We start from the raw sequence: 15783 nt of genomic DNA, 5'->3' as shown, positions 1-15783 counted from the left end.
TACACAGCAATGCTGGGTAGATGTCAGGTCCCTCTGACTCACCCACTTCATGTCTCCCACAAACACATTAGATCAGACTTGTCTCACAGACTAAACATTTATACAGAGGACAGCAGATTAACACTTCCCAGACTCCAGTAAGATTCCTGACTGCTTCTCTCCTGCCCCACAATGATAAAAGCTTTATTTAATTGAATACAATGTGACAACTATAAGAAGAATTTCAATAAATGATTTGCAGATAACTATTTACAGCAATAAGAAAATACTTTTTTTTTTTTAAAAAAAATCTTCCAAGAACTTTTATAGACTTAGCGTAAACAAAAAATATTTAAACATGAAACACACACTGTACAAATCATAGGCAATTTTAGGGGGTAGTGTGGAGGGGGGTGTAGTACAGATTGTGGCCAGCAGGTGGCAAAATTAACAAGTATCTGGTAGAAACACTCATTTGATGCACTTGTAGGGGGTTGTAGGCGGGTTTAGGACAAGATAAACACGTTCTGAACCTATTGGGTCAGAGTCATTAAGGAAAGTAAAGCATAAAAGAGGAGTAACTTTTCCCCTGGGCAAAACCATGATGCATTGGAGGGGGAGGTAAATTAAAAATGTGGGGACAGATTTATAGTTGGGGTAGGACATGTCCTAGATCAACTTTAAATTTCAGTTTAAAAATGAAGCTATTAAGTATTTGTGTGCTACATGAAAAAACAGCCAGTAGTTAACTTATGTGCAAAATAATAAACTAATTTGCACCCCTTGCATTGTAACATGGTTTGTCCTGGAGAAGATTTAGTCCTTCTTTTACCTTACTTTCCTTAATGATTTAGGCCCATTATGTGTTAATGGTAATGGTATGTATGAAAATCCAGTGCTTGTATTTGCAGATGGGCATTTTAAATTCCTTTGACATTGCATTGTGGTAATTAATGGAAACCACTTTTTGTATGTAGGTAAATGCAATCTATACTATGCCTTGGTTTTATTTACTGCCAAGTTCCAGAAATCTATTGCTAACAATTAATTCTTTTGTGTCTTATTCAAACTTTATTTTGTTACTTTTGTGACTGCCTGAATCTCTTGCTTTTTGAATGTTAAACATTTTTAAATTAAAGCCTTAGTGATACAGCTAATTGTTTTCACTTAACATCTCGGCTATATCTGAAAATAAGTTACACTTAAAGGACCTTATGTAGATTTAGGTGTAAATCCAGCTTGAATGTTCTGCAGTGGAGATAGGAGCAAATTTCATCATCATCACTATTTATTTATATAGCGCCACCAATTCCGCAGCGCTGTACAGAGAACTCATTCCCTGCCCCATTGAAGCTTACAATCTAAATCTCCCTAACATACACACACATAGACCGAGAGAGACTAAGGGCAATTTAAAATGGACAGAGTAAGGGTTGGGAGGGAACGTGTCCTAAATCAACTGTAAATCACATAGAAAAAATAAAGCTGCTCAGTATTTTTGCACTAATTTCATTTAGCTGGATTTGAAAAGAATTCTAAACGAGGGCCACAGTGTACTTAGGGAAAGCTACAGTTATGTTTTCATGAAAAAGCACCTATCATCGTCATCATCATCAACATTTATTTATATATCACCATCAATTACAGTCTAAAGGGTAAATGTATCAAGCTGGCAGTTTCTGGTGGGTTTGAAAAGTGGAGATGTTGCCTATAGCAACCAATCAGATTCTAGCTGTCATTTATTTAGTACATTCTACAAAATGATAACTAGAATCTGATTGGTTGCTATAGGCAACATCTCCCCTTTTTCAAACCCACCAGAAACTGCCAGCTTGATACATTTACCCCTAAGTTTCTTACCACACACACACAAACAGATCTAAGGGTTAATTTTGTCAGTAGCCAATTCATCTACTAGTGTGTTTTTGGAGTGTGGGAGGACAAACTCCATACAGATAAGACCCTGGACAGAAATCGAACTCATGACGACTGTGCTGCCCTAATGCAGTCTAGCAATTCACTAGGAACCAGTAACGTCATTGGGGCAAAAAGTGGAGGCAGCTACTTGGACAAATGCAGGTTTTAATTAAGGTAGTCTGTGAATATGTGACCTGCTGCATAAACATGGAAATAAAAATAAATGTTGCTATAAATGTAAGTCGTTTACAACTAAACACGTAAATTATTGTGGCAGGAAAACATATCCCAGTTCTGTTACGATGACGTTTTTTTAGTGAGTGCAGCCCTGATTTATATTGATGTAATTTTCCAGCTCAGTCACGGTCATCTGCATGGAGAAGCTGGATCCCAATGGTAAAATGCCCCCATTGACAATGGGAGACCCCTGATCATGTGACATTCAAATACTTTTCAAGGTCAATTTCAGCTAATTGAGAAAATATACTTTAGGTAAACCATAAATAAGTCGTTTGCTAAAGAAGTGTGTGTGACACCATAATCTTCCTGCATCAATTTGACGTCACCACTCTGTGCCGTTTGAGGACTCTGTACATTCTATTATATAACAGTGACCTCCTGCTGCCTCCATTCCTTTCCTCACATCATGTCACTGTCCCTGTCACATGCAGCCCTGTTCTCACTAACACATCACTCATCTCCTGATATACTCTGTGCTTCTGGATGACCCTGCTCCTTCCACTATATAACTCTCAGTCTGTGGCATCCTGCTGGTGTGGCCTGGTAACTGCCTCCCTCATGATCATAACACTCTCCAAAACTGAAGACATCCTGGTGAGCAGGAGAGAAGAATGAATACATAAAGGTGCTGACTATAGTCAAATGCACCTTAAAAACAAAAACAAAAAAGACCAATAAATAATTATTTGAGCTCCTAATATACAATTCTGGAGCCACTGTTTGGACTGTATGGCGACAATTCCTTACCATTGTCATTAGCCAGAGATGCTGGATCGGAAGCTCCAAGTGAGGCCTCAAACTCCTCCTGGAGCCGGTAAGCCCGTTGCAGTAAAGCTTCCAGTTTATGGATGAACTCAGCACTTATGATATCCTGGAATAATTATTTTTATTAAGGTAAACACCAACATTATTTATCTTCATCATAACAATTCCCTATTTAGTATACATTCAATTATCCCAATTCTAACACCAAATCAGTACAAATACCAATCCTTTTGTTAAGCCCAAGAAATATGTTGGTGGCCAAATCGAATGAGTGGACATGCCGATTGGCCACATCACTTTACACGTGGGCCTTCTAGTGTAGATAGAAAATTACTGACATATGTACAGATATTGGCATCTATGAGACCTCACACACTGGCTTATAGCAGCCGCGTTCTAAACGTATGCAAGGGAATGTCTAAACATGATCCTTAGCCTCGGTTATTACCGTGCTAGCGTTGGAGTCACATGTACAGAGTTACTGGCATCCATGTGACAAGCTTTAGTTGGGTCACCTCAGTCTTTGCTATTGTTATGTGTGTTGAACTTGGGTGAAAGTGTTCAGCTTAAATCACATTTTGTGCTACAACAATAGGCTATAAGAACACAACGCTAGAAAGCACAGTCTACCTCCACGTTTTCCTCAGCGATAGCATCACCTGCTCCCAGCCGGATGGCCCTGCAGCTAGCCTCATCTTCCGCCTGCCTATTCCGGAAAGTGAGGGCTTGCTCCCACCGGTGCAGCGCCTCTTCAAACAGCTCCATTCCTTCAGAAAGTCAGAAAAGCATGGGCTTATAATGGTGAACTGTCAGTTCCTAAGCTACACGACAATATATAAAAATAAAATGTGACTGGTTGGCTTGGGTGCATAATGTTATATAGGGCTAATTCAGTTCCAAGTAAAAGAGGCAGAATATTACTTTGCGTAAATCCAAGCCACCTGGCAAGTGAAGAGAGTACCCCCAATGTCTGCCCTCTTTGGAGATACTCTCTAACTTCTGCCTTGTCCATTGACATCACGCTGTCGGCAGGAGCTAGGGCAGCATCTCCCCCAACAATCACAGACATGGGTGAACACACTGGAATGGATGAATTGCCGTAAGCCAGATAATATTTTGCATTTATGTTTTACTTAGCAAATTAATAATTCAGTTTTGGGCAGAATTATTCTTTAAACAAACTCTTAAGGCTGCATTAGTGACAGAATATTTAAGATTGTCACATTCCAATGGCTCTGGAGGGGTGTGAGAGAACGAGGACCAATCAGGAGCAGTAATCACAGAGATTGGTCCTCCTGCTGACACACCCCTACTCTGCAGCGTCACACGGCGCCGGTTAACGTCTGGCAGTGCGAGAAGAACCAAAGACTCTCTGGGAAAAGTGGCTGCATGGAGCATCCTAAGGGGAAGGTTAGGACCATATTAATAATAGGTTGTAATTCAGATTCAATATTGTATACAAATTCTGGTTTTATACATGTTTATTGATCAATGAAGTCTGCATTTAAAAAGTTATCAAAATGTGTATGGTATATTTAAGTTGTTTTTTTTTATTAAAAAAGAATAAATGGTTATTGTCTCTATCCTATGGATACAATACAGTACAAATGTCTGCATTTTATTCTTTATTATTGAAATTCATGTATTTGAAAAAATAGCTACTTGTGTCTAATATAGTTTATATTTGAAATACAGCAGCCAATATGTCTATGGTACAAATTTAGGGGCCTATTAACTAATCTGCTAAGGCAGACATGGTGGAAAAATCAAAATAGTTTATATTTGCCACCTCTCGGTTGATTTGCGCCAAGAGTCGACACACACCGCAAGGAGTATAATCGTTATATGCGCGCCGCTCCCTCCCCGCCGAAATCCTACGTCGCCACAGAGGCGGTGGGCATCAGTTCTGCTATGAAGAGCTACTTTATATGTAACAACTAAATATTACATACATTAGTAAACAGAGACCTTAATCTCTGCAGAGCTTGCAAATAACATCTAAAGAAGACTTCATGTAAGAAAATGCTGGATAAAATGTGTAAAAGAAAAATATGTCTTATTTGCAGGGTTCATTTTTACTGTATTTTTTGTATCAATATATAAAAGTCATTCTGCCTAGAGAACCTTATTCCCTGCATATTCATGTTTACTAAGATGACAGCGAACTTCGTACATCTTCCTGGTCAAGATAGAATTCTATTTCATCCATAAACTTCAATGGGACAGTGCCCCCAGTGGCAACATCATCACACAACATGGTAGGATTGTTTACCAAGCAATAACTTTTGATCAAAACATCCCTTAAACATGGGATCTGTTGTTTTAAAACAACATTATGTTTCTGGCAAAAAATCCCATTAAACCAGCTTTAATGTTTACTGTAAATAAAATTGGAAACATATATTTAAAAGGGATTGCATACCATTAAACAATTACTACTAGTTTTTATTATAACACTTATTCATATTCCATAGGACCTTGCAATTTGGAACAAACACAGTCATAAAACAATACTGGATAATACAGACAGACAAAGAGGTAAGAGGACCCTGCTCGCAAGCTTACAATCTATAGGACAATGGGAGTTTGATACATGACGGCAAGTGCTAATTATTGCATATTGGTCCAGCCAGAATGCCAAGTTAAAAAGTGCTTAGTGGCTATATGATCCAGTCACACAGCAATGTTGGTCAGGGGGTCAGAGGGTTTTGTCTTGTGCGAAAAGTGTAAAGAATTGTAATAAGGCAACTTAGGGAAGTTAAAAGGGTGATTGAGGAATTTGATAAGCTTGCCTGAAGAGGTGAGTATTCAGAGAACATTTGAAGAATAGATTTAGACTCTAATTGGGTTCATGGGGGGAGATCATCCCCCCCCATTCCAAGGGTAAACGCAGGATTTGCAGAAGGGGGGGTTTCCACACCACGCCACCAATGGGTGTGGCCAGCATGCATGGGGCGTGGCTATAATTTTAGAGAGTGCATGGCTGCTCTCCAACTCTCCCTATCCCCATAATATACATGGGCAAAGGTCCAGCCACCTGAATTATACAGTGCCCCAGACTTGGAGAGGGGAGGGGGGTTCCAGGCACTAGGAAACCCCCCCCCCCCCCTCGGTTTGCCTATGCATTCCCACAATTTCCAGTATGACAGCTGAGAGTTGACATCTTTCAGCGATGTTGGGCCTAATCCATTCTAGCTATCCCAGCATCTAGAAAGGGGGGCTTAGTAAACGTGGTATCTGATTGGATCAGCCAATGTTTTCTGACCATTCAGGAGCAGAGTTTACCTTTTACATACTTGGGTCCATTTAAGTGTTCTTTGGTGAAAAAAAATAAAGCTCAATTAAACATCATTTTAAATAGTCTCAATATGCAACCTATTAATAGAAATTCTCAAGACCAGCCTAAAATAAGGTGAAGGGACAGAACTATGTTGCAAATCTGTTGCATCAGGCAACAATTTCATACAGGAAGCACCGTTGTTACGGCAACCGCATGGGTGCAACATTTGTGTGGATACAGTGTAAGTATTATTACATAGATGTCTGAATGTGAATACTTTGTTTCAGGGGGTAGGTCAGGGTTTAAAAAAATATCATAGGACAGTTAGTAAAAGTTGCCATAGATCAGAGAGATCCAATTGGGATCCTTCCTTACTTACAATATTACTATACTGCTCGCACCCCCCTTCACCTACCCATTAAGTAGAGATTTTCTGGGGTGGTGACGGGGATGTTTACAATCTTCATATCCTCTTCATCAGCTTTATCCCAGGGATTGGAATTGATGCAGGTACAGCTGTGACAAGAGTTCACACTGCGTACCTAAAATAACAAATATATCAGGAGTCAAAAGGGAAACAGAGGTTTTTTTTAACACATAAAGAAACTCTTATCTGGGGGCCATAAATCACAGCTAAATTCTCCATGGGGGAAGGGGGGGGGGGGAGGGGGGTGAAGACAGGACTGAAAATATCAGCTCCTATAGGCAGGTGGAGAGTAAATTTGTCCCTTACATACTTCCTATGCTAGTTAAAAACAAAATGCTGCTATCTCCACCCATGTTACCAGCTCTAGTAATCCCACCCTTTATAATTCCCAGTTTATTGCACATATTGGTTAAAAGAGCAGATAATCCTGTGCCTAGGGGAACATAGAATGGAAATGTTGCCAATCAGAGAAAGGAGAAGTTTGGTGCTGGGGACCTAAGAATGTTTGAATTAAAAACAATGGAAACGGGAAGTGATTAAATTCTGCGTAGAACTGGACCAGTCATCTTCACGTAAACCACAACAAGGGTTTATATTACGGCATTCTCAGTTAATGTCTATAGGGATCTCCATTCGTCTTCCGTGCAGTTTGCTTAGCACTTCCCTGTTTCCTGTGTAACTATCTCCCTGTAGATGAACGTTTGACTTATGTGCAATGTTATTAAGACTTACTGAAGCCAAACTCTGCGCAGACCCTGAATATTTACTGTACAATCCTCCGTTTATGTGCAGCTGGGATTCTCTCTCCTTCACCATATTCAGTGACAGGGTTAAATTCTGCCGGCTACTGGAACAGCTGGAGCCTGTACAGATCACACAGAGAGAACATATTAAACTGTACATGTATGACCCATTATATCATCCTCATCCAAACGTATCCCAGGTTACGACCGGGCAAGCACGCTGTTCAGACACGTTGGGGGATCCTGCACGTTCCACTATCTAATTAACAGTCTGTGGCTTCCTGCTTATCCCATTCCTCATAAGAGAGGAAAAAGAGCGTTGAATCAAGTTCTTTATTTGAATTAGTATTCCTTGATTAAAAATATTTTACGTTATTTTTTAATTCTCAATTATTAATAAAATCAAAGATTTATTATTTTATTGTATATGCATTTAATTAAATGTACCCTTACGGCATTTTATTACCGACACCAATAACTTGATTCAGTGCTACTTATCTTGTCTTTTGAGGAACAGGGATAAGCAGGAAGCCACAGACTACTAAGTAGATAGTAGAACATGCAGGAAGCCCCAACTTGTGTGAACAGTGACTTTGGTGTTTTTTATTATTTTAATTCATTTTTAATTATGTTTAGTGGTGTACCTCTGTTCCTTTCCTTACAGCTGAATCTGACAGGAATAATGTCATAATAGGTCCTTATAGAGATGCTCAAAAATGTTTTCAAACGGGTTATAAAGATTGAAATTTGCAAAACAAATTGTCGAACTTTCATAAAAATCTGAGCTAAATTCGAGCATAGAAAACAGGTTCAACCACGCTCAAGATTAAATATGGTATTTCTAAAGGCATTCTGTGCTAACAGAGTTCAGACATAGTTAGGCTCAATCACGTTCAAACCGGCTCAAACTTGGTTAACCTAAACATTTTATACTTTAATAATTATAGTTAATTTATAAAAGTGCCACAAAAATCCAGAAAGTAGAGCATAATACAAAGACGTAAAAGGACGAACAGGCAATGTACTGTAAATAACACAAAAAGGTACAAAAGATACGTAATACGCAAGGTATATTACAAGTGTGGTACAGAACATGCAGCAGGCAAACAAACAAGGACACACAGGTAGACTGCTGGACAAACCAAAAATGAACTTTGATTTCAGAGATGGTTGTTTAACCAAAAGTTTGAGTTTGTTGAACCAGCTTGAATAGTTTTAGAACCTGTAAAGATAATCACACAGGCTGTCTGCTCATATAAAAACATGGATGAAAGACACAAAACAACCAGCTTGATAAATAAATACATTTAGCTGGATTAGTAGAAGTTACACAGGGGGACATCCACAAGGCAATAAAATGAAAAGTGTGAAAACTTGCTTTAATATCTCTATGTACACATTGGGTCTGATTCATAAAGGAAAGGAAAGCAAAAAAATAAAAGAGTAACTTTGCACCTGGGCAAAACCATGTTGCATTGGAGGGGGAGATAAATTTAAAATGTTGGGACAGATGTATAGTTGGGGGTAGGGCATGTCCTAGATCAACTTTAAATTTCAGTGTACAAATATCAAGTGTTTGAGTCCTACCGGAAAAAACAGGCAGTATTTAACTTATGTGCAAAATAATAAACTAATTTGCAATTTGCTCCCAAACATGGTTTGTCCAGGAGAAAATTTACTCCTTTTTTCTACTTTACTGTGGAATATGGTAAACCTACAGGACATAACTAGCTCAGTGTTCCCGATTATGAACCAACAATTAATTTTCTCGTTGATTATAACTTTTTAACGCAGGGCATTTATAAAATTATCGTAAAATTAATTTTCTCCCCGTTTGAGCGCACCTTTCTCTGAAGCAGCGGTTTTAGTACAGTCTAGAAGGAGGTGGCCTGTTTCATAGGGTGGGGTTTTGTTTTTCTTCTTCTTCCCTCGTCTTCTCTTAAAGTGACGGGCAAGAAAAATAACGGATATTGTGCCGACAGCCGTCGCCGCCAGTATGGTCTTCAGACCGGGGTAAGACTTTAGCTGTAAGACAGACTGCAGGTAAGTAGAGGAAACAGACTATTTACAGATTAGTTACAAGAATAAAATAAATAATAATAATAATAATAATAATAATAATAATAATAATAATAATAATAATAGATGGAGATGTCCTGACTAGTGACAGTGCAGAAAAATATAACAATTCACTAGGAACCAGTGACATCCTATCTACGGGCCGGCAAACTTGGTCAAAGTCCGACCCTCTACTACACATCACAAACACATCAAACTCTCTGCGCTACTCAGTTCGATAGGTTGAAGTTGACCGGATGGTACGACAGTGGAATTTGGACATAGAAAGTAGACTACATGTGCCAAGCCCCTGAAGATGGAGATTCTGCAGGTAGTATAAGTGCTACCAACTGGCAGTGGCGGATCCAGGCGATCGCCCCCCCTGTGCAGGTCCGTTCAGCATTGACAGTGTGCTGCCCAGCTGCTCTGATTGTGTTTTAAACACAATCAGAGCAGCTGGATAGCACACTGCCCATGTTGAACGGACCTGCACATACTGTGCAGCCGTCAGCAGCCTTAGAAATTAGAAAGGGGGCGGGGCCTAAATCGCCCCCCCCTAAAATCGCCCCGGGTAGAGCAGTTGCCTAGATCCGCCCCTGCCAACTGGAGCCCTTGCACCTGCGTGGCATAACATGTCCATTTACCCAGAATTCCATGGTTATAAACACATGTCTAACTGCATGTCAATAGAATAGCTTGCATATGTAAAGCCATGTGTGCATTATTTTATCCTGGATTGAAAAGTGCTAACATCCGACTATGCCAGATATCCGTTAGTTACAGCACGGCAAGGTTTATCTGTTGCAGATCTTTTACAATGCACATTTTGACTCAATATTAAGCAGGAGTTACACTCGCTAGATAGAACCCCTCCCAAAGTACACAAATCCCACAATGTTGGACCGATCATTTAGTGGCAGTTGCAAACCCCTAAACATTGACCAGATATATATTTGTGTGTTACTGCGGGACTCATCGGCCAACTCAGGGGTACTGATTGCAAAATTTATTGTTTTCTGTAGGTGGAAGAGGAAGGTATATTAGATGGGGGGTTCCAATGTTATTATATGTCTATACATTCATCAGAAGCCGGTGCAAGGGCTTTTGCATTGCTAAGAATCACTGAAATATGAAGAGAAACAGTTGCACACTCAGTAAATCTAGCTTAGAGGGGAAAAACATACCAGGCACCTGTAATCCCCATTCTGTGCCTGACTACGCTGCGGGTCACTAGTACAAGTCTGAAAGCTCAAACAGGAAGAAAAAAAAAACAGAATAGCCAGTTACCTGTGTAAAAGAATGGTAACAGGACAGAGGGAAATCAATGACACGCAGAGCAGCCGTCTTGAATGGGTTTTGTGTCTCTGACATTGTGTCTTCTAAAGGGCCCATACATCTCCCACACTCTGGTATTAAGCAATCTGTGGAAGACAAAAACATTGCATAGAAGCAGCAATATATAATAGAAGCAAAACTAGATACAATGTAGCAGGATTTATCGGTTAAAGAAGCTATTTAAAAAATAAAAAAAAATGTGCAGAAACCTACAGCAACCAATCAGAAATCATCTTTGATCGAATGCAAAGTATACAATAAAACCAAGCCTGTGATTGGTTGCTAGGCGTTACTGGACATTGGAACTTTGCTAGTAAATAATCACAACTGTTTTACAACTGACCAATTCAGAGATATAACCTCCCGGGTCTGACTTGGAAGATGCAGGCATAGATATGAAGGTGTTTTGTACTGAAGTCTATTTTTCCCACATAAGCCCTATATAAACAACATCTGGCTCAGAGAATTATAGAAATGCCACATAATAGTCCAATCAGACCCAGAGATACAGAAACAGGACATCTGGGGGGTAAATGTATCAAGCTGAAAGTTTTCCGGCGGGTTTGAAAAGTGGAGATGTTGCCTATAGCAACCAATCAGATTCTAGTTGACATTTTGTAGAATATACTAAATAAATGATAACTAGAATCTGATTGGTTTTTCAAACCCGCCGGAAAACTCTCAGCTCGATACATTTACCCCCCCCCCCCTGATCTTTTGCCAGCTGCAGTCCAAAGACATAACTGCTATGGGGACATACCCATCTTGTTTGCTATCCTGATACTGTAGTGTAGATCAAAGAGGAAATCCAACTGCAACAGTTTGCAATATTGCAGCCTGGCCCATTAGGTACTCACAACCTGGGACGTAGACATTGATCCAGAGCAAGTGAGGAACTGCCACAAATTATCTGCTTTTTGCAAACAGTTACATCACCGTCAAGATCAAGGAACCTCACTATATGTTAGAGAGGGGGACTCTCCAAAAAATTAAAAAGCACTTAGAAGAACATACTAAACAATTAACATGGGGCCAGAAAAGGAGCTCACAGGGGTGTGGGCAGGGGGCTTTGTAACCTCTCTACTTCTTGCCCTTTCAGTGGGTATTGGTGGAGCTGGCACGGAGGCATACAACAAATAGAAGCCCCTCTCCCTATCTCCCTGCCAGAGGCGAGGTGGTCACATCATTACAGAACTGCTTATGGAGTCAAGATATTTTTCTAGCCTTACTCGCCAATGCTCACAGGAGCAAGGTGGCAGCGTTTGCAGAGGAAAAGAAGTTTGCACAGGCCGAGGGGTAATACTCGGGGCAGAGTGAGGGGATTCCTTGCAGAGTTCAGAGCAGTGAAAAATGAGGTTTCCTTTTGCTGAGTGAGACTACTGAGTTGATCATAAATGGGTGGAGAGGACACATTTTTAGCAGGGTCCATTCCTTGCTGTGCATAGGCCCATTTTCACTCTGCAAGTAACTGGGTTGTCCTTGTTGCAGTTCGGCAGAGCAGCATATTTCTAGGCATACGCTTAGTAATGTAATAAAGAGATTGACACACAAAATAATAATAATAACCTGATGTACCCTCACGCTCATGATTAATAGAAGCCATAAAGGAGGACCCGATTACTTGAATCAGGTCCTCAATGCGCATCCCCAAACGCCTGGGTTTTTGCATTGGAATAATCCCCCCAGCACACATGCAAGTTAAGTTTTAATAAAAGAATGTGGAACTTGAGCGTAGTTCCGACCGTATTCAAATCAAAACGTATCTCATGACATGTTTCAATTTCAATCTGGGTGTTAGTACTCTGTCCCTAAACGTTACCTGCCGATTGTAGACACACAGAACGTACTGCATAAGGTCACATCAGAACACATACAAAAAAAATATATATATTTTTTAAGTAAATGAACTGTGTACACGTTAATAACAATATGGATGACGTTTATATATATTTTTTCTTACATTAAATACACAAATTTCCTAATAATGTGCACTGGACATACAATGCATATATTTATTCTCTCTTAATGTATACACGTCCTGTGCTATCTAGCAGCGCACATAAGTGCGTTTTTTTTAAAACAAAAAAGTGACGCCGTGCCAGTCATCACTACCAGTCGGCACTTATACCTGCCCTGTAGCTGGATCACATGATACGGATGACACCAGGCGTACTGGCGAGAAACACAGGACTAGATTTGTCGCATTTGCATCAGAACGTCCGTACTGTAAATGTCCTACGGTAGTCTGCCTCTTCCCTCTCTCGTTTCAACTCAAGTAGTAGGGAGTAGTAAGGGTCATTTGCGTGCGGACATGAATTTCATGCAATTGCGATCAATGGCGCAAGGTCCGTTTCAAAGCTTGCGCAGAGCTATTTCACTTATAATACGCCAAGCAAATGGACGTATGTCAGAGCATGAACCAGACTCTGAATGCGCTTTGTAAACAAGGTCCTATACAGTATATGCACTTATCGGTAGGAGTGGTCACCTACAATTGTAGAACAGTGACACCTTTTGGTTAAAACAAAGATTCCCTCAGTGCGTCTGGATTCCGAACACATTTAGGGGAGAACCCCTTAAAGGGAGATTTGGTATCGGCTGACCAGCGACTGACCCTCCCAGTCAATTGAGGACAATGTAATTTTTCAATGGGGCTCTGTAAGGAGCAGTTCACATCATTTAATATGTATTTTTAATTTTATTTGCAATGGATTACATGGTGGATGAAGATTTCCAAATGAATGGATTACTTGGATGAATGGAAAATTTCACAGATTTTCAGAAAATCTTGAGTGACTAAAACCAGTGCGATTATTTTTTGGAGAATTCAAAAGGTGATTTACTAAATCTCCCTTTACTAGATTCACCTGTTGTATATACTACATAACAGAAACAGATGATTTTTGTGATTCTGAGATACCTACCCACTTTATTTTTAGAGGGTTTAAAATGAGTGACATACACATGGCAATTTGACTTTTCTAGATTTGAAGAGTAAATCACAAAAAATAAATAAAAAAATAGTGACTTTCATGGAAATTTCTGCTAATTGCCTTATTATACTAGATGTTAGGGCTGAGAGGGGACATTTGAAATCTATCGTAATAAAAAGAAATTAATCAGATTTGTCCAGATCTTTTCTTATGATTTCAGCTGCAATTATCACCATAATTTGCCACAAAAATTGGGAATTATGAGACAGGTGTCACAACAAGGCAACGCTTAAGAATCAGGGGCCTGATTCATTAAGGATCTTAAATAAAGAGGATCCTTATTTCAGTCTCCTGGACAAAACCATGTTACAATACAAGGGGTGCAAACTAGTATTCTGTTTTGCACATAGGTTAAATACTGACTGTTTTTTCATGTAGCACACATATATCAGCTTTAAATTTAAGTGTACAAATAAGCTATCAAGTATTTGTGTGCTACTTAAAAAAACAGCCAGTATTTTATTTAACTTATGTGCAAAACAGAAAACTAGTTTGCACCCCTTGCAATGTAACATGGTTTTGTCCAGGAGACTGAAATAAGGATCCTCTTTATTTAAGATCCTTAATGAATCAGGCCCCTGGGTAGTTTAAACTCCTCTGACAGTCAAATAATACTCACATGGAAATACTAAATCATAATCATGCAATACAGACCTGCCCTTTTGTAGCACATTAAAAAAAACAACAATTAATAAACAAAATATACATCAGAAAAAAATACACCACAGTTAATATCTGCAGAGTATGCTAGTGCTATATAGATATAATTTAACAATATACAGAGAAATTAACACTTAACATGGGGCCAGAACATGAAAATATCACTCACAAATTATGCACTATCCATGTCACAACATTATATACTGTTAAGCAATATATGCTAATATAGTATAAATAATATATGCAAATATAGTATAAATAGATGCAAATACAGATAATAAATGCAATTAAAATATAGTTGAGTGAAAATAAAGCAGAATAAGAAACCCAATCTAAAAATCCTACTGAGTTACAACATGTCATATGCTTATATTTACAGTAGCAAAAATTTGCAACATAATGCATCTCTTCTGATAAATATATACAGATAGATAGATAGACAGACAGATGTCTGTGCCCCTGTCCTCCCATGCACCTATCTCACAGTCAGTGTTACATACCTGACATACACAGGCAGCTCCCTCAGCACTGATGGAGGAGGGGGCAGGGAGAGCTTCCGGGGGAGAGGCTGATACAGTGTCTGCGACTATAACCGGCTGCTGATACAGTGTGTGCGACTGCTTGTCCCACTATCACAGGCTGCTGATACAGTGTGTGCGACTGCTTGTCCCACTATCTCCGGCTGCTGATATACAGGGTGTGCAGCTGCTTGTCCCACTATCACAGGCTGCTGATACAGTGTGTGCGACTGCTTGTCCCACTATCACAGGCTGCTGATATACAGGGTGTGCAACTGCTTGTCCCACTATCACAGGCTGCTGATATACAGGGTGTGCAGCTGCTTGTCCCACTATCACAGGCTGCTGATACAGTGTGCGCAACTGCTTGGCCCACTATCTCCGGCTGCTGATATACAGGGTGTGCAACTGCTTGTCCCACTATCACAGGCTGCTGATATACAGGGTGTGCAACTGCTTGTCCCACTATCACAGGCTGCTGATACAGTGTGTGCGACTGCTTGTCCCACTATCACAGGCTGCTGATATACAGGGTGTGCAAATGCTTGTCCCACTATCAAAGGCTGCTGATATACAGGGTGTGCAGCTGCTTGTCCCACTATCACAGGCTGCTGATATACAGGGTGTGCAACTGCTTGTCCCACTATCACAGGCTGCTGATACAGTGTGTGCGACTGCTTGTCCCACTATCACAGGCTGCTGATATACAGGGTGTGCAAATGCTTGTCCCACTATCAAAGGCTGCTGATATACAGGGTGTGCAAATGCTTGTCCCACTATCAAAGGCTGCTGATATACAGGGTGTGCAGCTGCTTGTCCCACTATCACAGGCTGCTGATATACAGGGTGTGCAACTGCTTGTCCCACT

At 40.0% G+C, this 15783-nt stretch overlaps 1 protein-coding gene across 2 annotated transcripts in view; it reads right to left on the bottom strand.

Moving 5' to 3' along the window:
- MIGA1 (mitoguardin 1) overlaps positions 1-14989 on the bottom strand; it is a 46762-nt gene extending 31773 nt beyond the window's left edge. For both annotated transcript variants that reach the window (XM_075181947.1, XM_075181948.1), the window contains exons 1-7: positions 14898-14989; positions 10697-10830; positions 9196-9376; positions 7341-7471; positions 6597-6723; positions 3532-3668; positions 2884-3007 (exon numbers count right to left, since the gene is read on the bottom strand). In XM_075181947.1, coding sequence (XP_075038048.1) covers positions 2884-3007; positions 3532-3668; positions 6597-6723; positions 7341-7471; positions 9196-9376; positions 10697-10830; positions 14898-14904 — 841 coding nt within the window. In that variant the 5' untranslated portion in view covers positions 14905-14989. The remainder of the gene's footprint in view (positions 1-2883; positions 3008-3531; positions 3669-6596; positions 6724-7340; positions 7472-9195; positions 9377-10696; positions 10831-14897) is intronic.
- Between the last annotated feature and the right edge of the window lie 794 nt (positions 14990-15783).

Source organism: Mixophyes fleayi, chromosome 8 (genome assembly GCF_038048845.1).
Source record: "Mixophyes fleayi isolate aMixFle1 chromosome 8, aMixFle1.hap1, whole genome shotgun sequence".
Lineage (NCBI taxonomy): Eukaryota > Metazoa > Chordata > Amphibia > Anura > Limnodynastidae > Mixophyes > Mixophyes fleayi.
This window is presented reverse-complemented; position numbering and strand designations above follow the sequence as displayed.